The 22,860-nt window shown below is 35.2% G+C and overlaps 1 protein-coding gene across 2 annotated transcripts in view; it reads right to left on the reverse strand.

Moving 5' to 3' along the window:
• Positions 1-2,853: 2,853 nt before the first annotated feature.
• ZFAND4 (zinc finger AN1-type containing 4) overlaps positions 2,854-22,860 on the reverse strand; it is a gene marked incomplete at both ends in the record, with an annotated part of 56,351 nt that continues 36,344 nt past the window's right edge. For both annotated transcript variants that reach the window (XM_082854087.1, XM_082854088.1), the window contains 5 exons: positions 2,854-2,989; positions 4,118-4,235; positions 9,477-9,531; positions 10,048-11,223; positions 21,288-21,435. In XM_082854087.1, the coding sequence (XP_082710213.1) occupies positions 2,854-2,989; positions 4,118-4,235; positions 9,477-9,531; positions 10,048-11,223; positions 21,288-21,435 (1,633 nt within the window). The remainder of the gene's footprint in view (positions 2,990-4,117; positions 4,236-9,476; positions 9,532-10,047; positions 11,224-21,287; positions 21,436-22,860) is intronic.

Here is a 22,860-nt window from a genome sequence, read left to right on the forward strand (position 1 = left end):
AAAACTAAAATAGAAATTATTAAAAGAGATTGGGGGAGGTATACGGTGACATTTTTACTTTCATTTTTCATCTTTATATAGTTTTTCTAAAACTATAATTTACTTTCATCAATCACTTTGAAAGTTTAACATAATTTTCAAAGAAAAATGAGAACATCATACCTTCTTTCCTAAATTTCAGTCATTCGCGTCAACTTTTATGATTTTTGTTGTATGTACCCTTGGCAATTTTCAATCAGTTTTTTTTAACCTATATCAATTTATTTTATTTTCAACTTAAGTTAGAGTTACATTTTTTTTCTGATACAATATATAATTATTAAAAAATGTTGGGCTTCCCTGGTGGCGCAGTGGTTGAGAGTCCGCCTGCCGATGCAGGGGACGCGGGTTCGTGCCCTGGTCTGAGAGGATCCCACATGCCGCGGAGCGGCTGGGCCTGTGAGCCATGGCTGCTGAGGCTGTGCGTCTGGAGCCTGTGCTCCACAACGGGAGAGACCACAGCAGTGAGAGGCCCGCGTACCACAAAAAAAAAAAAAAAAGTTCATCCATGTATCACTTAAAATCATCTCATGTTCCAGTAGTGGTATAGTGGTCATAATTTGGGAAACACTGCTACATACAGGACTGAATTATCTATCATGATGGCATAAAACCATATGAAACATATATCAGAAAATTAATTCCCTTCTTCTTTTTAAAATTAAATACCTCCACAAGTTAACAACACTGATAAAATTTTAAAACATCTTAGTATTTAAAGTTCCCATATTAGAATGATTAAAGTTCACTAAACTTGAAAATATTTCATGTAGGTAAAAGTTAAAATTTTTCAGACTTTTAGTGTTGCTAAAACCAAATGCTTACTGTTTAAAAAACTCCAGAAACTAGATTTTATTTTATAAAGTTAGTTTAGTTACATAAAACAATATAAATGCCTTAATTTTTTTGTCATGGTAAGCTGTCCAATAAAATTAATTCATTTAACTAATGTTTAACCAGTGCCTATAGGCAAGGCATTCTGCTAATTATTAGCAATGCAAGGATAGATCTGAAGTCTCTAAAAATTATGATCACTTCCCCGTAAGAATTTAAGGCATAAAGAAATGGCTCCCAGGGGATATATGTATGTATATAGCTGATTCCCTTTGTTATACAGCAGAAACTAACACACCACTGTAAAGAAATTGCACTCCAATAAAGATGTTTAAATATATATATATATATATATATATATATATACACACACACACACATAATTTCTTGAATTAAACTGGTTTATTTCTCAGTGACTTAGAAATTAGAAAAAAAAGACTCAACTTTGACCAAAATCTTTGGTAAACTTAAAACAAGACTTCTTTCTACATGGTCTTGGTTTATAAAGCGTAGTGCACTAAGCATATACCAAACATGTCCTAAGCATCCACATTTATCTATAGAATAAATACGTCTTGGCCCACTTTTCAGCAGCCTATCCGTGTAATAGAGCAAAAGCTGAACTGCTCAACACAGATGGAAATATTTTTCATTAGCCTATATAGCCCCCCTTAAAAAGTATGCTATCAACCCCTCATTGCATCACTACTCACCTTTCCCTTTTGTAAATGTATTTCCTTCTTGCTCTGAAGTAATTTTTCTCCACTCAACATTTAATCTCTTCTAGGAAGCAGAGGAAGGGTAACGGAACTCTTCATTTCATTCAGCCTTGCATGGAGAAAGAGGCCCTGTGGCCCTGTGGAGCACCTAAATTAGCCTTCTGGTACCAGTGCAGATCCCACTTGGGTTGGACTAGAGTTGCAGAGTCTACTTGGGTTGCCTGCCAGCTATTTACCGGGGTTCAGCATCAGATTCAACTAAGCTTCCATAAAGCAAGTGGCCTCCCAAAAGCTGGTATATTAGCTACATCTGGGGAGCAGGGCCCTTACACCTTAAAAGCATTCTTTTATACTGACAGTCATTTTTTCCAAGTAGAATAAATTACTGATTTATTTAATTAAACTGTTTTATTTTAAAGTATTTATAAAAGAAAAATTATTGTGAATAATCAAAATCATAATGAAATTGAATATTTATTTGAATTTCTCCTGGTAATAGCACTCAACATAAGAAAAACAAACCAAGCTGTGAGATTTTGTTTTCTGTATAGCCATTTTTCAAAAAGTGAAAAGTTGGGTTCTGTATTTAATGGCAACAAGTGGGACATCATCTATTTTAAAACTACCATTCAAAAAGTAGTATTTTAAGAAATATATACTATGATTAACATGATGTGTTTTATAGAATGGATACATATCTGAATGTCAGTCTGAATATGGAAGAAATATATGTGTTAAAACCACACTGGAAAACCAAATGTTCTTTTTTTACAAAAAGCTTGAAATAAAAAGGAACTTGCCAGTAAACTCAATAAACTTTCACGTATGGGATATTTGTTTTAAATCCCCACCCACCCCACCCCCACAAAAAAAATTGTAGATTTGAGTAGAGCCATTACATGAAGGCTTATTTCTGTACAACATGGAAGCTGGTTACATAGTCAATGTTAACTTCCTAAAGTGCATCTTTTGAAGACTTGTCTAGTAAAATTGCAGTATCAAATATAAAATACTTAACACATGACATGCAATAACAAAGCTAAACCATTATAGTTTAAAGTTTTTAAAACTACTTTTAAAACTTTTGATTCACCAAAGAATGAAGATGTCAAATACAGTAGCATTCTCATTCTCCAACAGTATGCATTATATGCTTTGGCAAATCTTTTGGAGTCGAACAAAAATAATGCAGTCTAAACAATATTTCTTCTGTCATTGTAATACGATTCCTCGGGCAGAACATTTAGGTGCAGAGCAAGAGTTAGATTTTTGGAAGTTTTGGTGCATTAACCACAGGATTTGCCTCCTGTAAGTATCTCCTCCCTGCACTCTTGTAATCATAGGTGCAGCTGTGAGTTTCTGCATAGCGATGAGATGCACAGAAGTTGTTTCCACATCTAAAGCACAAAAAAAGTTTATGTGAATAGTCACATTTCTACAAGAACCTCATCTCTCTGGGAGATCAAAGCTTGATTTCACGTAGTCCAGCAGGAGCCCTTTAGTCCTCTTTAGAATTGCAGGGCTGACATTTCCCTTCTACTCATAAACAAGCACAAGCACCCCAAAAAAAGAACCGGTTAATTGTCTATGAATATGGGACTTTATAATAAAGAATCTCTTCTGGAGTGAAACAGGCTGTTGACCTCTAGGAAGTAGTAAAACTGCAAAAAGCAATAAATATATCTACCACTTCCTCTTATATCTAGTAAACCTGGGAGAACTCTGAATTTCTGAGAAATTCAGTCTCATAAGAAAATTAAATTATGTAAAAGCTAACTATGCCATGAAAGGATTTTAAAGTACTTCTAGCAACAAGATAAGCTGTTTCCATTTGAACAGAATACACTCTAAAAAGCAGCAGCTTTGTTTAATGCCTGGCCTCAACCTAAGGGCAGACACCATCCTCGGAGCATATTAGCAATGCTAATGAAAGAAATAATTATGGGTAGGAAAAAATTAATTATTTTTATAAACATATTATTCATCTGTTTTGAAAAGTGTACCATATACTCATAATTTATAGTACATTAATGTTAAATTTAGTCCTTTTTTGTTTAATTTAAAATAGAATCGAGAATTCCCTGGTGGTCCAGTGGTTAGAACTCCACGCTTCGACTGCAGGGGGCAAGGGTTCAATCCCTGGTTGGGGAATTAAGATCCTGCATCCTGCATGCCACTCAGAGTGGCCAAATAAATAAATAAAATAAAATAGAATCTTGGAGGAGGGGTTCTTCCAAGCCACAGTCAAAGAGAAACCAAGTATATCTATCATAAGACAAAGAAAGTACACTTCCATTGGTTTATATATCCTACTTTAAAGGGCAGGGGAGGATCTCATGACTTTGGAAACACATAAGCTATTTACTTGCTCTTTACTTCAGCCAGTAAGGAGTTCAGCTGGGTCTGCTATTTGAACATCATCTTAATGATGTTATGAATAGGCAATTTAAAGAACATTTTGTATTGTATCCCCACACTGGGTCACCACAAAAAAAGCATCCCAGCTTTTCAGCTAGCCAACCTGCCTGCATTCGTAGCTAGTAGCCAGTCCAGTTTTCTTTCCACAAAGAAAACAATGCTTTGTTGTTTTCTTCTTTGTTTGAATAGGGGCTTTCACGGGTGGGAGGTGATGAGTACATTCTCCTGTTAGAGAAAGCACACCTTGATTAATACAGACATAAAATTCTAGATGTGAAACACTATTAAAACATTAAACACATTCCTGCCACAGCAAACCTCTAAGCCATAAAAAATTAATTAGTGCTTTTTTTATATCTAAAATTATTTACAGAGTTGCAAGTAAAGATGCACTAGAACTGTTATATTTTTTAAGATGTGGTAGGTTTCTACTGACTAAGACATATTTTTAGGACTTATATTTTTTACATACCAACACCTTTCTAATTATTTCTGAGGACACTCAGTATATTTAAAGTATACTGAACTTTGGCAGAGAGTCAAGAAGAATATCTGGTTCAAAATCATATTTATGAGGCTTCTGAGGAACAATATAATATGTATTATAATCACCCTGTCCTTTCACACCAAGAAGGAGCACAAGAATATCATGAAACTGGTCTTTTAGACCTAATTATACCATAGAAACTAAATTCATCAAACCACAAGCAAGTTATTCTTTCAAAACTTCAATTTGTTCATTTTTATGATAACAGGACATGTATTTTTCTCCCTAAGTTTCTAAGTGTTTAAAGGTCAACTCAGTTCTCACATACAAAAAGCATTCTGAAAAATTTAAATGTTATATTTATATAAAATATCGTATTATCAATAGTGACTCACAGGGTACACTGCTCGATTTCACAGTACTACTACCTTTTCAGAAAATATTTACTAAATTCTGGGCTATTGTAACAACTTGATTTTTTACCTTAAAAATAAGAGCACACCTGCTATTATATGAGAAAGAATTAAATCAATTTCTTTAAATACTAAGTGAAACGCTTTTAGAACTGAGTAGAATTCCAACAAACCCCACTCATAAGCAGAGAGATTCAATGTCACTATCCATACTTGTTACACTAACAGTATAAGTACACAGTGCGTGGTGGCACCCAAAGGCCAAGAAACAAGAGGCAAACAAAGAAAGCAAAAACAAAGGGAAGAAGTGAGAAGAAAAATGGTAGAGTGTCAATAGAGATGATACCTATTCTCTACTACTGAAAAAGGTTTGAGAGGTCTGGGCTTAATGTTTATCTGGCAGCTAAAAGTCTCTGAAAATCCTTCAAGGGTTCGAAAAGTTGGAATTACAATTAATTGGCACTATGCCGTTTCCCACAACCCAAACTGGGTGCTGGATATACAAGCCCAATAAAATTAAGTATGCTTTATTACTAGGCTAAAGTACAGTCCAAGATCTCGCCCAAAACTGGAAAAAAAAACTGCCTAAAACTGGAAACTAACTTATGACTCCTAATGGTGGCCAGGCACCAACTCAAGTTAATAAGCACTTTCTTCTTCAAGTGCACTTAGAGTTATCAAGAACATTTCACAAAGGTGATGGGATACTTTCCTCTTCTTAAATAATAAAAATAAGACAAGCATTTGCACAGGACACAGAGGAAAGGCATATACTACCAGATATCCTCTGAAGCTCATCTAATTGCAATTATCTTTGAAATTCAGGCTTAGGATATTCTTCCTTAAACAACAGTAGAAGAAAAATCTGTTGACGAAAATCTAGTTCAGTGTAGTCATATTTTCATGTTTTTCTTTGCTTGGGGGTGCTTAATTCAATGTTTCCCAAGCTCTTTTTTTTTTATTCAAGAACTCTTGTGAATGTGCAGAAACAGAGAACATAGTAGTGACCGAAATAAGGTGGCACAGAAACATAACCGCAGTCTTCTCCTATGAGAATGGTTTCCATATATCCTTCTACCAACCAGAGAAAAATAAAATTATTAGTCATATACTCCATGCTAGGTACCAGCCCTAATATATAGTTTCCCTACTACCAACAGGAAAAATTCAACTTCCATGGATTGATATTCAAGGTCACATGTCCAATATGATACCTTTCTAACTTTCCAGAGTCATTTTCTGTCATTTGCCACATCATACCCACCCTGAATGATGCGCCAGACCCATTCACATGTGCAATCTCTTCTTCTAAAATGCTCCAGTAACCTTGTCAACCTAGTAAAACTCTACTCATCCTGTAAGAAGATATCATTAATCATCAGCTCCTCTCTGAAGCCTTCTCTCAAATGTGTAATGAACATATGAATAAAGAAAAAGTCAATAAAATAATGCCACTGTGAACAGTTGCTTTTCAGAACGAGAGTAAAGATATTTGGATTAACTCACTTGTTTGGCATTTCCTAAATATTGGTCTAATTGGTCTAATTAGACCAATATTTAGGAAATATGGTCTAATATTTGATCTAACACAATAATCTATAAAAATTCACCCAACAGAATAAGGCAGCAAACAAAGTATTAAACGGTGTTCAAGATGCAAGTTTGCTAATCATCTGCCTAAAAATGATAACTAAAGCTATGAAGATGGATAAGATTTCCAAGGGAGATCCTACAGTGAAAAGCAAAGAGGACCAATGGAGGAACTCGATTAAGTCAATTAAACAAAACTTATGCCAAAACTTTCACAGACTCTTCTAGGTAATTCAGAATGATACAGTTATTAATGAAAGAAAACAGCAGCAAGTTACATAGCTGTAGTTTGGAGAATCATCACTGCAGGTAGCAGTTGATGACCTGACCTAAATGAAATCAATCAAAAGAGTATACACCTGGGGACAAGCAGAGGGACTGGTAAAACAAGTTAAAAAGAAAACTGAGGCTTAAAAAAACCAAAAACAAACAAAACCAAAAATCTACAAAAATGTAATAGCCCAGAATAAAAAAAGAAATAAAAAGAGAGAAAGATAGGAAAAGAAAAAAAAACTATTTCAAGAAGAAGGCCATAACAATCAAGTAAGATAAGGATACAGAAGTATCCACTGGATTTGAAATTATGTAGATCTTTGGTGACCTCAGCAATGGCAGTTTCAGAGGAGCAGCGAGAAGAGAAGAAAGCACTGTAGGCTGAATTAGAGTTGAGAGAGATGCGACAAGTACAACACAAACTTCCAAGAGGCTGAGCTGTGGGTTAGGACTGGACAGATTTAAATAGGTGTCAAAGAAAAATAATTATAACATTAAAAGTAGATACATTATAATAATCAAAACTGTGGCACTGGCATAAAGACAGACATACAGATCAATGGAATACAATTAAGAACCCAGAAATAAACCCTCACATATATAATCAAATGATTTTGACAAGGGTGCCAAGACCATTTGATGGGGAAAAGGACAGTCTTTTTAACAAATGGTGCCTCGAAAACTGGATATCCACACGGAAAAGAATAACGTTGGGCCCTTACATTACACCATATATAAACATTAATTCAAATGTATGCAAGACCTAATGTAAGGCCTAAAACTATAAAACTCCTGAAATAAAATATATGGGAAAAGCTTCATGTCACTGGATATGGCAACAATTTATTGAACACAACACCAGACACAGGCAACAAAGGAAAAAATAGACAAATTGAACTTCATGAAAATTAAAAACTATTGTGCATCAAGACATTATCAACAAAGTAAAAAGGCAACCTACAGAATGGGATAAAATATTTGTGAATCATATATAAGGAATTAACATCCAATATATAGAGTCACCTAAAACTCAACAACAAAAAACAATCAAATTCAAAAATGGGAAGTGATTTGAACACATATTTCTCCAAAGAAGATATGCAAATGGTTAAGCACATTAAGAGATACTCAACTTCACTAATCATCAGGGAAATGCAAATCAAAACCACAATAAGATACTACCTCACACCTGTTAGGATGCCCACTATCAAACAAAACAAAACAAAACAGAAAATACCAAGTATTGGTGAGAATGTAGAAAAATTGGAAACCTTGTACACTGCTGGTGGGAATGTGACATGGTACAGCTACTACGGAAAACAGTATGGCAGTTCCTCAAAAAATTAAAAATAGAATTACCATATGAACCAGCAATTCCACTTCTGGGTATATACCCAAAAGAATTGTAATCAGAGTCTCAAAGAGATATTTGTATACTCGTGTCTGTAATAACATTATTCACAACAGGTAAAATGTGGAAGCAACACAAGCCTCCATCCATAGATGCAGAGGTATGCAGAGTGTTGTATATACATACAATGGAATATTATTCAGCTTTAAAAAGTATGGGAATTTTGACACATGCTAAAACATAGATGAACCTTGAGAACACTATGCTAAGTAAGCCAGGCATGAAAAGACAAACACTGAATGATTTCACTTATATGAGGTACTTAGAGTAGTTAAAATTATAGAGACAGAAAATAGAACAGTGGTTGCCAAGGCCTGGGGAGAGGGAGGCATGAGGAGTTAATGTTTAATGGGTACAGAGTTTCTGTTTTTCAAGATGAAAAGAGTTCTGGAGATGTATGGTGGTGTTGGTTGGCCAAAAATGTTAATTACTTAATGTCATTCAATTGTACACTTAAAAATGGTTAAGATATTAAATTTTGTTATGTGGGTTTTATCACAATAAAAAAATTTAAAAATGGATACATTAAGACTTTAGAACCTTGGGCCTTACACCTTTAGAACCTTGGGTAGTGGAAACAAACCCTAGGTATCTCTTTAAAGATATGAAAGTAACATGGCAACCATAATATATACTGTATTCTTTAGAACTTCGGGGCTACAAAGGTGGTACATCTTTGGTAGAGTTTCCATCTCTAGTCTGGGTACTAAAACACAAAAAATGATGATAGTAATGGCTTCTTAGGAAATGGCTGGCCAGTGCACCTTTAAGGTGTTATTGATATAAGTGAGTGCTAAGAATATAGTCATTTCTGCTACTATGCCTTGGAAAGGGCTAGTCAAAGAGACTGTCCCTTTCTTTCATCCAGAAAAAAACAGTTCATCAAATGGAGCTCTTACTACTGTCCTTGATATTGGACCATGACTTTAAGAAACACCTTTCTAGGGTATTTCCTCAAAACCCATCCAGCACCCAGCATGGCTCTAGAGTGGCCAGAGACTGGGAGGGTTGCGAACTACATGTTAATTTTTCATGCAACTTATCTTTTCGCATAGACCGTATCTTTTCCCAGACAACAGAGACCTCAATTTCAATTTTTGTTTGATTCTTCAAATATGTCCTACAGTCAGTTCTCATAATTATTTTCTTAAGTGGAACAAAGTTTAGGGAAAGTTTACTCTGTACATACCACAGAGAATGTTCTCATTTCTCTTTGAAAATTCAAATTCATAGTATGCATAATGCCATGATTAATTAGCCTTATATTGTTTTCAAAATTATCTGTTGCTTACCTACTCTTTTCCCTGCTGCTGTATTATTTCCATTCATTCCAATACCACGGGCAGACTACAATTAAAACACAAAACATCTATAGAGGTGAGTTAATGGAAAATAGAAGGAAAGATCACCAAACATGAAATAATTATATTTTATTGTAAAAATGCTGCTGAGCTTTCATTTAAAATTATTTAATCTATTTTTAATTAAATTAACTTGGAACCTGATTGTCCCATCCATCAATATTGTACTTACTCTTTATCTATAAGAAAGTAAAATTCGATGGCTCAAATAAAAGTTCTTACTGAGGAAAAACATTAATAAAAATATTTAGTATTTAAAAATACATGATAAACTGTTTACACAAAGCTACTTTCAAATTAAAGTTCTCAATTTAGGACCAAAACATTATTTAAAATTCAACTGTCAAAAAAATTTTCTACAAACTAGATAAACATTTTAAGAGAAAGTTATGAAAAGAATTCAACCTTAGGCCTCTTTATTTAATGTGTAAACAAAAAACAAACTATATGTTGAATCACTACATGGATAACTAGTAGAACATATTGAAAGGCAAATACTTACTAAAAAAAATTCTGTAGGTTCTAACTGGGGAGAACTTTTCCTAAGGCTTTCTTCCTGAAAATGCTGGAGGTTTGTAAACAGCCCAATTCCAGAGGTTCGAAGCCTGCCTGCCCCACGTGTGCTCTGCAAGCTGTCTCTGCTTGCGCTCTGGGCCAGCGAAGCAAGAAAACCTATATTATTTACACAACCAACAGGCTCTTTGGATGCCTTGTTAGCCATTTCTGTGATATCCCGAGCCTCAACTTTAGAAATAATATCAGATCTTTTCCCAGGTGAATCGACTTTAACAGCTCGAAAGCAAGTAGTCCTAGAGAAAGAAGAATCAGTTATATTTTGAATGTCCAGCGACCGAAGCACATTTTGTGAAGCAGAAGACTGGAGGTTCCCAGACTCAAAACATTTGGACTGTCTCTGTGGTTTCACCAGAGAGTTATGTAGTGACATTGGTGCAGAACAGTGAAGAGGTGATAAGAGTCTATTCTTGTGAGGACTTAATTCACGGTGGTCGAGAACTGCAGTTTCTACTGATTCACCACTCAACATTCTTGCAACATGTTTAAGATGCTGCTCTGTAGCTTTCAACCCTTTATCACCATTAGTGAGTGAGAATTCTGGATTTACCTTCTGTGTGCCTTCTAAGCCACTGCTCTTTTCATCAGCATTTCCTTCGGTAAAGGAAGCAAACGAACCCACTTCAGGTAGAAGCGATTCTTCAGTTACACACTCTTCTGAAGTTGGAAATAAAACAGTGTCATCCTCATTATTAGATGGCAAATTTCCTGAAAAGTTTTTTGTCTGCCTAGGTAGGGATGATCCAAGATGGAGAACAGAATCAGCAAGCTCTTTGTCATTTTCAAACTCCATAGGGGGTATCTGAGGTGGTAGTTTGAAGCCACTATTGGAATGAGACTGTGTGTTACTCTCCCAGTTATTGTCTTCCTTAATAAAATCACTAGCGATAGATGATATGGATATATCAGCAGGGGGCAGAGCTGGCAAACTTGAAATGGCATTGCTGGCGGAGTCAGGCAGATATGTGTTCCCAGAAGAAGGTAAACAAGACTGCCCAATGTGGGGGAGAACCCTTAACAATCTGTGGTGAGCAGCTGCCGTGGAACTACTGGAAGGTCGAGGAACTACAGGTGGACGAGGTTTTACCTTGACAGGTTTCTTAGGCTAAAAGAAAAGAGGGAATATATAATTCTTTACACGGTCATTTTCTCTGCCCATTAACAAAAATTAACGAAGGAAGAAAAGGTTACTTCTGTTAACATACTGGCATTTGGATTACCTCAATCTAAAATGTTTAAAAAGATTAAAATCTGGGGCTTCCCTGGTGGCGCAGTGGTTGAGAGTCCGCCTGCCGATGCAGGGGACACGGGTTCGTGCCCCGGTCCGGGAAGATCCCACATGCCGCGGAGCGGTTAGGCCCATGAGCTGTGGCCGCTGAGCCTGCGCGTCCGGAGCTTGTGCTCCGCAGCGGGAGAGGCCGCAACAGAGAGAGGCCCACGTACCACAAAAAAAAAAAAAAGAAGAAGAAGAAGAAGAAGAAGCACGGGTAAACTTCAGTAAAAAGACTGATAGTAAGCATGTAATATATTTAATTAAAGACCTAAAACTAAGAGTGGGGACAAGATTAGAAAAATGATTTGTAAATGTTATACTATCTTAAAAAGCAGAAATAATGCAAATATTAAAAATGGAAGAAGAAAGATGAGAGAAAGTAAAATAAGTTCATTGATTATAACTTAATAAGTAGGAGTCAAAAGATATCTTTTAAAAATAAAAGAGAAGACAAGTATGGAAAAGGCAGAATAAGGACATGATAAAAGATATTACTATAAAGTTAAACAATAGAACAAAAAATAAAAGCCTTCTGAAGTACCAAAAAGCACACACTCACATACCCATACACACACAAAACAGGCCATAAAGAAACTGTAAATATAACAAAATAATAAGACATTAAGGACCAAATATAGGGACGTCCCTGGTGGCTCAGTGGTTAAGAATCTGCCTGCCAATGCAGGGGACACGGGTTTGAGTCCTGGCCCGGGAAGATCCCACATGCCTCAGAGCAGCGAAGCCCGTGAGCCACAACTACTGAGCCTGTGCTCTACAGCCCACGTGCCACAACTACTGAGCCCACGTGCCACAACTACTGAAGCCCACACACCTAGAGCCCGTGCTCCACAACAAGAGAAGCCACCGCAATGAGAAGCCCACGCACCACAATGAGAAGCCCGCGCACCGCAATGAAGAGTAGCACCCACTTGCCACAACTAGAGAAAGCCCACACGCAGCAACGAAGACCCGACACAGCCATAAGTAAATAAATAAATAAATAAATTTATTTTTTAAAAAAAGACCAAATATAAAAGTCATACCAATAAATGTGAATGTGATTAAGTGGTATATTTTTTTTAATTTCAAATTGGTTCACTAAGCAAAAAACAACTCTATGCTGTATATAAAACATCTTCCTAAAACAAAGTAAATCAAAAGTTAATAAAAAAAGACATGAGAAACAGTACACAAAGCAAATTAAAACAATAAGATATCAAGGGTTATGGGCCTGATATCAGGCAAGGAAAATTCAAGCTGAAGGTCAGAGATGAAACATTTTATAACATCTAGAATTAGCAGTATAATGAAAATACAACAGTTATTAATATTTATGCACTAAATCACACAACCACCTTCTTAAAGCAAAAACTATGGGAGATGAAAAGAAAAATACACAGAAACCCACTAATAATTACAGACTTTCACATATCACTATTCTCATTCTAAGAGAGAGCAAGCTAAAAAAAAATAAGGAAATAGAGGACGATTTAATAACGTCAAATCTTTCAGACAGATATCAAACTTTTACCCTGATAACAGAGAATGAGCCATTTTCTTAAGTATACACAGGACAGTCATAAAGAGTGATATTAGATCACAAATAATCAAATTCTATTAAGCAGATATGGAAATAACATTCTCTGATTTCTATGCAATAAAAAGAGAAATTTTAAAAAATTAAAAAGCCTCTCTCGCCAGGAGTTTTTCAAACTCAAACTACTCTTGGATAAACTATCAACTAAAAATGCAAAATTTCTTTTAAAAATTAATGAAAATACTACAAATTGACATTAAGTTCTCCCTGATGAGCTGAACTGAAAAGAATATGTCATCTACATAATATCCTGCCAAAAATGTTTGACCTGCATCTAATCATGATGAAGCAATAAGACAAACTCAAACTGAGGATATTCTACAAAATTGGCCTACACCTCAAAAATATCTGACATGAATGTGCAAAAAAGGCTAAGAAATAGTTCTGTATAAAAGCAGACCAAGAAAGCATCACAACTAAATACAACAATGCATGATTCTTGATTGGATCCCAGATTGAAAACAGAAAGAAAAATCAAAATAAAACAAAATGCTATCAAATACATTATTGAGACATGGAGAAATGTGAATATGGATGAAGTAATGTGTATCAGTGATAAATTATGTGTGTGGTAACTACATTGTGGTTATGTGGGAGAAGGCTCTGTTCTTAGGAGTTATATACTGAATTAAATATTTAGGGGGAAATGTTACTATATCTGCAACTAACTCCCAAATGGATCAGGTAAAAGAAACAGGGAAAGAAAACAAATGTGGAAAAATGCTAACTGGTGAATCTAGGTAAAATTTTCATGGTTGTTCACAAGTATAACATTTCTGAAGGACTGAACATTTTTCAAAGTAAAAAAGGTAAAATAAGTGTTCAGACAAAATCTAAGAGACTTAATTGCCAGGAGACCTAAATTAAAAGAAACACTAAAAGATTCAGATGGGAGGTAAATAATCTTTAAAGGAAGCAAGTAATTGCAGGAAAGAATAAAGAGCAACAGAAAAGGTAAATATACGGGTAAATATAAATAATATTAGCAATATAAAACAATTTGAGGGGCTCAAAATATATGTGAAATTAAAATGCATGACAATGACACCAAAGGTGTTTGGATGTATAAATGGAGTTAGTGTTCTAAGATTCTGGCATTAAAAGCAAAGTGGTAAAAATCATTTTTATTAGACTATAAGTAATCAAGAATGTACAAATAATCTCTAGAGTAACTATTTGACAAAGCTAGTATAATAGTAAATTGCTAACAAAGTAGTAGAGGATAAAAACTGAATAACGGGGCTTCCCTGATGGCGCAGTGGTTGAGAGTCCGCCTGCCGATGCAGGGGACACGGGTTCGTGCCCCAGTCCAGGAAGATCCCACATGCCGCGGAGCGGCTGGGCCCGTGAGCCATGGCCGCTGAGCCTGCTCATCCAGAGCCTGTGCTCCGCAACGGGAGAGGCCACAACAGTGAGAGGCCCGCATACCGCAAAAAAAAAAAAAAAAAAAAAAAAAAAACTGAATAACAAAAAATAGACTAATCTAAAAAAGGACAAAAAAGGAGAGAAAAAGAAACATAAAACAGGTGGTTAAATAGAAAATAGTAAGATGATAAAAATCCACATGTATCGGTAATTATACTAAATGTAATAGATGAAAATCTTAAGCCTGTCAGTTTAGATTAAAAAATAATAAAACTAACCATGTACTGACTACAAGAGACAATTCTTAAATATAGGAACATAGAGTGAAAGTAACAGAGTAGAAATATAATAGAAACATAAAACAAAATAAAGCTAGCTCAGCTATACTAATAACAAAGTAGCTTATACTAGTAAGACAAGTGCATTACAAGGCATAAATAAAAACGTTTTTATAATGATAATTAATAATTTTTATAATAATATAAACTACAAGAAAGATATCACAATTCCTTGGATATCATAAAATCTGTACTAGATCTAGTTTGACAGAGTTTCAAAATACATAAAGCAAAAATAAACTTCTTAAAAGGAGAAACACACAAATCCACTACCAGAAAGGGAGATTTTTAATACACTTCTCTGAATAACTGATGGAAAACAGACACACACAAAAATTAGAAAACCAGAACAACACAAATAACTTATCTAATTGATATATACAGAACACTATATATATGGACAGATTACACAGTCTTTCCAAGTGTGTAAGTGGCATTTATTAATATGCTTAGTCACAAGTCAAACCTCAACTAATTTCAAAGGCTTGAAATCATTTAGAGTATGTTCCCTGACCACAGTGATATTAAACTACAAGTCAGTAATAAAAAGGTACATAATGGGACTTCCTTGGTGGCGCAGTGGTTAAGAATCTGCCTGCCAATGCCGGGGACACAGGTTCAAGCCCTGGTCTGGGAAGATCCCACATGCCGCGGAACAACTAAGCCCATGCGCCCCAACTACTGAGCCTGTGCTCTCCAGCCCAAGAGCCATAACTACCGAGCCTACGTGCCACATCTACTGAAGCCCTCAAGTCTAGAGCCCGTGCTCTGCAACAAGAGAAGCCACCGCAATAAGAAGACCGCGTGGCACAGCGAAGAGTAACCCCCGCTCGCCACAACTAGAGAAAGCCTGCAGGCAGCAATGAAGACCGAACGCAGCCAAAAATAAATAAATAAACAAATTTATATCTTAGAAAAAGGTACCTAATATTCCACGTTTGTAAACTAGAGGTTTGCTTCTAAGTAAGTAATGAGTCACACTGATATAAAGATTTAATGTAATCCCTGTGAAAATCCCAATAGCATTTTTGAAGAAATAGAATAATCCATCCTAAAATTCGTAAGTGATCTCAAGGGACCCCAAATACTCAAAATAATATTGACACATAAGAACAAAGTTGCAGGTCTCACACTTCCTGATTTCAAAACTTATTGCAAAGCTAAAACTTATTGCAAAGCTTATTACAAAGCTGTTGGTGTGGTACTGTCCTTATGTCAGTACCACACTAATCAAAATAGTGTGGTACTGACATAAAGACAAACATATTGACCAATGGACTACAACAGAGAGCCCAGAAATAAACCCTCACATATATGGTCAAATGACTTTCAACAAGATGCCAAGACTACTCAATGGGGAAAGAACAATTTCTTCAACAAATGGAGTTGGGAAAATTGGATATCTTCATACAAAAGAACGAAGTTGGACCCTTACCTTGCACCACATACAAAAATTAACTTAAAAATGTATCAAAGACCTAAAACTATAAAATTCTTAGAAGAAAACAGGAGGAAAAGCTTCATGACATTGGATTTGGCAATGGTTTCTTGGATATGACATCAAAAGCAGGGGCAACAAAAGAGAAAACAGATAAACTGGACTACATCAAAATTTAAAGCTTCTGTGTATCAAAGGATACTACCATCAGAGTAAAAAGGCAACACACAGAATAAGAGAAAATATTTGAAAATCATATATATCATAAAGGGCTAATAGCTAGAATATATAAAGAATTCTTAAACCTCAACAACAAAAACAATAACCTGATTCAAAAATGTGTAAAGCACTTGAATGGATATTTCTCCAAAGAAGATATACAAATGGCCAACTAGAACATGAAAAGATGCTCAACATCATTAATTATTAGGAAACTGTAAATCAAAAGTACAACTATGACCTCATGTCCATTAGGATGACTACTATTAAAAAAAAAAACAGGGGCTTCCCTGGTGGCGCAGTGGTTGAGAGTCCGCCTGCCAATGCAGGGGACACGGGTTCGTGCCCCAGTCTGGGAAGATCCCACATGCCGTGGAGTGGCTGGGCCTGTGACCCATGGCCGCTGAGGCTGCGCGTCCGGAGCCTGTGCTCCGCAACGGGAGAGGCCACAACGGTGAGAGGCCCGTGTACTGCAAAAAAAACAACAAAATAATACAAGTATTGGTGAGGATATGAAGAAATTGGAAGCTATGGAAAACAGTTTGGCAGTTCCCCCCAAAATTAAAAATAGAATTACCATATGATCTTAAAATTCTGGGTAAATTTCCGAAAGAATTTAAAGTGGGGTCTCAAAGAGATATTTGCATACCCTTGTTCATAACAGCATTATTCACAATAGCTAAAAGGTGTAAGCAACACATGTCTCCATTGACAGATGCACGGTTAAGTAAAATGTTGTATATACATATTTACTCAACCTTAAAAAGTATTGAAATTGTGACATAAGCTACAACATGGATGAACCTTGAGGACATTGCTAAGTGAAATAAGTCACAAAAAGACAAATACTGTAGGATTTCACTCATATGAGGTTCAAGAAAGTCAAATTCATAGAAAACAGAGAGTAGAATTGTGGTTGCCAGGGGCTGGGGGAGTAGAGAAATAGGGAATTGTTTAATGAGTATAGAGTTTCCATTTGCAAGATGAAGAAGTCTGGAGATTGGTTGCTCAACAGTGTGAATGTACTTAACACTACTGAACTGTATGTACACTTAAAAATTATTAAGATGGTAAATTTTGTTTTATTTATTTTACTATAATTAAAAATTTAGTAATGTTAATTATAGAATCTAGGTGGTGGATAAACAGGTGTTCACTGTAAAATTCTTTCAACCTTGCTGTATGTTGGAAAAGAAAGGAAAATTAAAGACCAATTTCTCTGATGAACAAAAATCCTAAATAAAATATTAGGAAATTTAACCTAAAGACATAAAAAGTAAAATTCACCACAACCAAAAATGGTTCATTCTAAGACTGATTTCATATTTAAAAAAAATAAATTCACCACATTATTAGAATAATTTTATTCAGTGTATAATACTTTTTAATTTCCCTTTGGATTTCTTCTTCGACCCATCAGTTACTTAGAAGTGTGTTATTTCCAAAATATTAGATTTTCCAGACATCTTTGTTGACTCCTAATTTTATCCATTGTAATAAGAGAGCATTTTTTTTCCACACACACACACACACACACACACACACACACACACTGTATTTTCTTTTTACAAGAGATAAATAAACTGACACCAAGCATTGTAAATGGATGACCACAACAAAAGCAACAATGATTGCAATTACCAAACACGAAACATACTCATACTATGAAGAGAGCATTTTTTGTATGATTTGAGTCTTTTAAAACTTATTGGGACTTGTTTGATAGCATACAATACACTTTATCTTAGTAAATGCTCTGGGTGCACTTAAAAAGAAGTGTATTCTGCTGTTGTTAGGTGGAGCTTTCTTTAAACGTCAATAGGGACAAATAGGTTTACAGTTGATCGAGTCTTCTTATATCCTTTCTGATTTTCTATCTTTCCTATCAATTTTTGACAATGCGAGTTATATTAGAAATCTAATATAACTATGAATTTATCTATTTCTCTTTGTAGCTTTTGCTTCATGCATTTTGATGTTCTGTTATTAGGTACGTAAACATTTAAGATTGTGGGGAAAAGATTTTATTTTTAATAGAGTTAGGTCAACTGTACTCCATCTGGAAAAAACTTGTCTTCATCCTACTTTACATTATATATGTTTTTTACAGTTGTGAGGTTTTTTTTTTTTTCAGATGGATTGTAAATCTAAATGAGAAAGAAAAATCATACAGCTTTTGGATAAAAAACACAGGAGCGTGTCTTCAAAACCGTGTGGTAGGAAAAAACTTCATTAAAAGTTTATAAAAACTAGTAATCATAAAAGGAATACTATTAAGTTAAAATACATTAAAATAAAGAATATTTATTCATTAAAAAAATAAGAAAGTGAAATAGCAGCTGCTAGAATATCTATAAATCATGTATCTGTCAAAGAACTTGTATCCATAGTATATAAAAATTCCTTCAAATCAGTAAGCAAAAGGCAGACAACCCAATTTAAAAAATGAGCAAAATATTTGAACAAGCACTAGACAAAAGTCAGTATCTTAAAAAAAAAAACGGATGTACTTAGACAGTGTGATTCACATGATATAAAAACTGTTGGTACAAAAGTCAATATCTTAATGGCGAATAAGCATATGAAAAGCTTAACATTATTCTCCATCAGAGAAATGTAAATTAAAACCACTACACATCCACCAGAATGGATAAAATAAAAAAGACTCACAATGTCAAGTGTTGGTGAGGATGTGACACAAACAGGAACTCTCCTGTTTCTGATGCGAGTGTAAACTGGTTCAGACACTTCACAAAACTGTTTAGCAAAACAATTAAAGCTACACATATACCTACCCTATGACTCTACAAGTCTATTCCTAGCTATATGCCCCAAAGAAAAGAGTGCATGGGTCCACCAAAGTCATGTATAAGAATGTTCAAAGCAGCTTTGTTGATGAAAGCCAAAAACTAGAAACAACCTAAATGTCAAAAGAAGAAGGAAGAAAGGAATTACAGGCATACCTCATTTTATTGCACTTTGCAGATAACCGCATTTTTTACAAATTGAAAGTTTGTTGCAACCCTGTGTTGAGCAAGTCTATATTGATGCCATTTTTCCAACAGCATTTGCTCACTTTGGGTCTCTGGGTCACATGTTGGTAATTCTTGCAATACTTCAGACTTTTTCATTATTATTTTATTTGTATGGTGATCCGTGATCAGTAATCTTTGATGTTAATACTACAACTCACGGAAGGCTCAGATTATGGTTAACATTTTTTAGCAATAAAGCATTTTTAATTAAGGTATGCACATTGTTTTTAGACATAATGCTATTGCACACTTAATGGACTACAGTATAGTGTAAACATAAATTTTATATGCACTGGGAAACCAAAAAAATTCGTGTGACTCACTTTATTGCGATATTCGCTTTACTGTGGTGGTCTGGAACTGAATCTGCAAAATCTCCGAGGTATGCCTGTATAGTCATACAATGGATTAGTACACAGCAGTAAAAGAGAATGAAATGATACATGCAACAACATGGATGAACTGCAAAAGTATTATGCTGAGCAAAAGAAACCAGACCAAAAAAAGGTATATTATATATGATATAATTTATACAAAGCTCAAAAACAGTAAAAACTAATTCATGGTGACACATGTAAGAATAGTAGTTATTTCTGGGAGTAGGAAAAGGCAGGTATTGATGGGGAGGGTTACAAGGAAATCTGGAGAGAAATTTTAATTTTGAGTTATACCTATTTTAATTTGAGTTATACCTACATGACTGTATAGAAATGTAAAAATTCATCAAGCTCTATTAAAGACTTGTGAATTTTATTTTATGTACATATTACATTTCAATAAAGAAAAAGTTATTAATGGAGTGAAAAGCAAAATAATAGAGTGGTGATACATATATATGACAAAAAACATATCCAGAATATTAAAGATCTCCAAAAAAATCAATACGCAAAACACATACAGCCCAATTTTAAAAATGGGCCAAAGATCTGAACAGGCATTTTACAAAAAAGGATATCCAAATACCCAATAAATATATGAAAGGTGCTCAACTTCATTGATCAGAGAAATGCAAATTAAAGCCATAATGTAGGGCTTCCCTGGTGGCGCAGTGGTTAAGAATCTGCCTGCCAACGCAGAGGACACGAGTTGGAGCCCTAGTCCAGGAAGATCCCACATGCCACAGAGCAACTAAGCCTGTGCGCCACAACTACTGAGCCTGTGCTCTAGAGCCCAAGAGCCACAACTACTGAGCCTGCATGTCACAACTACTGAAGCCTGCACGCCTAGAGCCCGTGCTCTGCAGCAAGAGAAGCCACGCAACAAGAAGCCCGCACACCTCAATGACGAGTAGGCTCCGCTCGCCACAACTAGAGAAAGCCCGCGTGCAACAACGAAGACCCAACGCAGCCAAAAATAAATAAATTTATTTATTTATTTATTAAGAAAAAAAAACATAATGTAATGCCACTACAACCAACCAGAACGACAAAAATAAAAAAGAAGGACCATATCAAATACTGGTAAGAATGCATGAAAACTGCAACTCTCATTCACTATTGGACAGAATTCATTCAATTACTTTGGAAAACTGACAGTATCTAGTAAAGCTAAACATTCCTTATCAACATCCAGGTAGTGGAGATATCCATAATAAGTAAATATTAACAGCATTTTAAAAAGTAACTATTGCAAAATTAAGGTTAGGCTATCTTTTATTATCTTTCTTAGCTCTAGAACTATGAAATTTTTTTAAATCATGAATTATTTTGAGTGCAGTATTATCACATTAAATACATTGCTGGCCTAAAAAAATCAATTCACTACATTTAATATATCAATAAATAACTGAGGCCAGAAACTTGAAATGAATAATAGTTTATAAATCTTTTTTCCACAATTACCAACAGACTCAATGCTGTGAGCCCTGCAAGGATATACTAGAGAAAGACCTGGCCAAGCTTCACCTTTTTGCTGAGATTCATGTTCTCCATCTTAGCCTTCAGCAGTTTCATCTTATTCATAGTTATTGAATTTTCAATTATCTGTTGCCCAGAAGGAGAAGGCTCAATTTCCTCATCTTCATCAGTATGCAAATTATACACAGAACCACCACTGCAAAGAAAATAATAATTACTATCGAAATGTACCTTATACCTGCCCAATGACTAAAAATATTTTAAATGCAATATAAACTATAGATGTTGCTAATGATAAAACGATAAATCCATCTTGTCAATGTAAATTCAAGGCAAATGTATTTCAGAAATATATTTCTTATGAGAAAAAAAGTAAATGGGATAAATATCATGATCTAGCATTATTGAAAATCTAGTACAGCTGAGCTTTTCTGAAGTCAGTATACCATAAGTGAAGATCTTTTATGTTTGGAAATGTAACCAGACAGAATAGCACAGATTTTAAAATGAAAAAAGACACCTTGGTCAAGTCATGACACAAATTAGTAAACATGTAAAACATTCCAATTACTGATCAATCACAATAACATTTATTCATAACTTAACATTTATTATTTGGAGCCCCTTCTCTTTGACTACATAATGCCACAATATAATGCCATAATATAATGGCACTATCATACTATCCTCATATTTATTCTTATATGTCTATCTTTCCCCCTTATTCCCCCATATGTAAGCAAGTTGAAAGCAGATCTTAATATTAGGCCTGGGACTTCCCTGATGGCTCAGTGGTTAAGAATCCGCCTGCCAATGCAGGGGACACAGGTTCGATCCCTGATCTGGGAAGATCCCACATGCTGCGGAGCAACTAAGCCTGTGCACCACAACTACTGAGGCTGCGTGCCACAACTACTGAAGCCCATGCTCCTAGAGCCCGTGCTCCACAACAAGATAAGCCACCGCAATGAGAAGCCTGCGCACTGCAGTGAAGAGTAGCCCCTGCTCACCACAACTAGAGAAAGCCCGCAGGCAGCAGTGAAGACCTAACACAGACAAAAATAAATTTAAAAAATATATATTAGGCTGTGTTCATCTTCCTAGTCTTAGCACCTGGCACAATGCTTGGCACACATTTAACAAACGTTTGCTGAACTGAACACAAACATAATTAAAATTTCATTCAGCTTTTTCAGTAATGGGAAAATTAAAATGGTACACAACCTCAGCATATTTGAAGAATGACTAAAATTTTCAATTGAGCATAAGAAACATGTGCACTGGTCACCATGCCCAATTTACTGTATCTATGCTAAAGTAGTATGAGAATTAATAAGATTTCCTGTTCTATATGGTTGTAAGAAATGGAAACAATTTAAGATAACCTTAATAGGGCATATTCCATAACACTTCTGAAGGACATACTACCACCACACAAAGGTAAAGTAGAGAGTGGATAGCCCCATTCCTAAACTTTACATGGTGAAACTGGTGACCTTCTGAAATCATGGGTTAATTACATTGCACAGCAGCCACAGTTATCAGGAGGAAGAATGGCGGAAATTGGTCTCCATAGCCAATTCAGTCCCTAGTGTTTGACTCGTGACTATCATTTCGATCT

Source organism: Leucopleurus acutus, assembly GCF_964270905.1.
Source record: "Leucopleurus acutus genome assembly, chromosome: 14".
Lineage (NCBI taxonomy): Eukaryota > Metazoa > Chordata > Mammalia > Artiodactyla > Delphinidae > Leucopleurus > Leucopleurus acutus.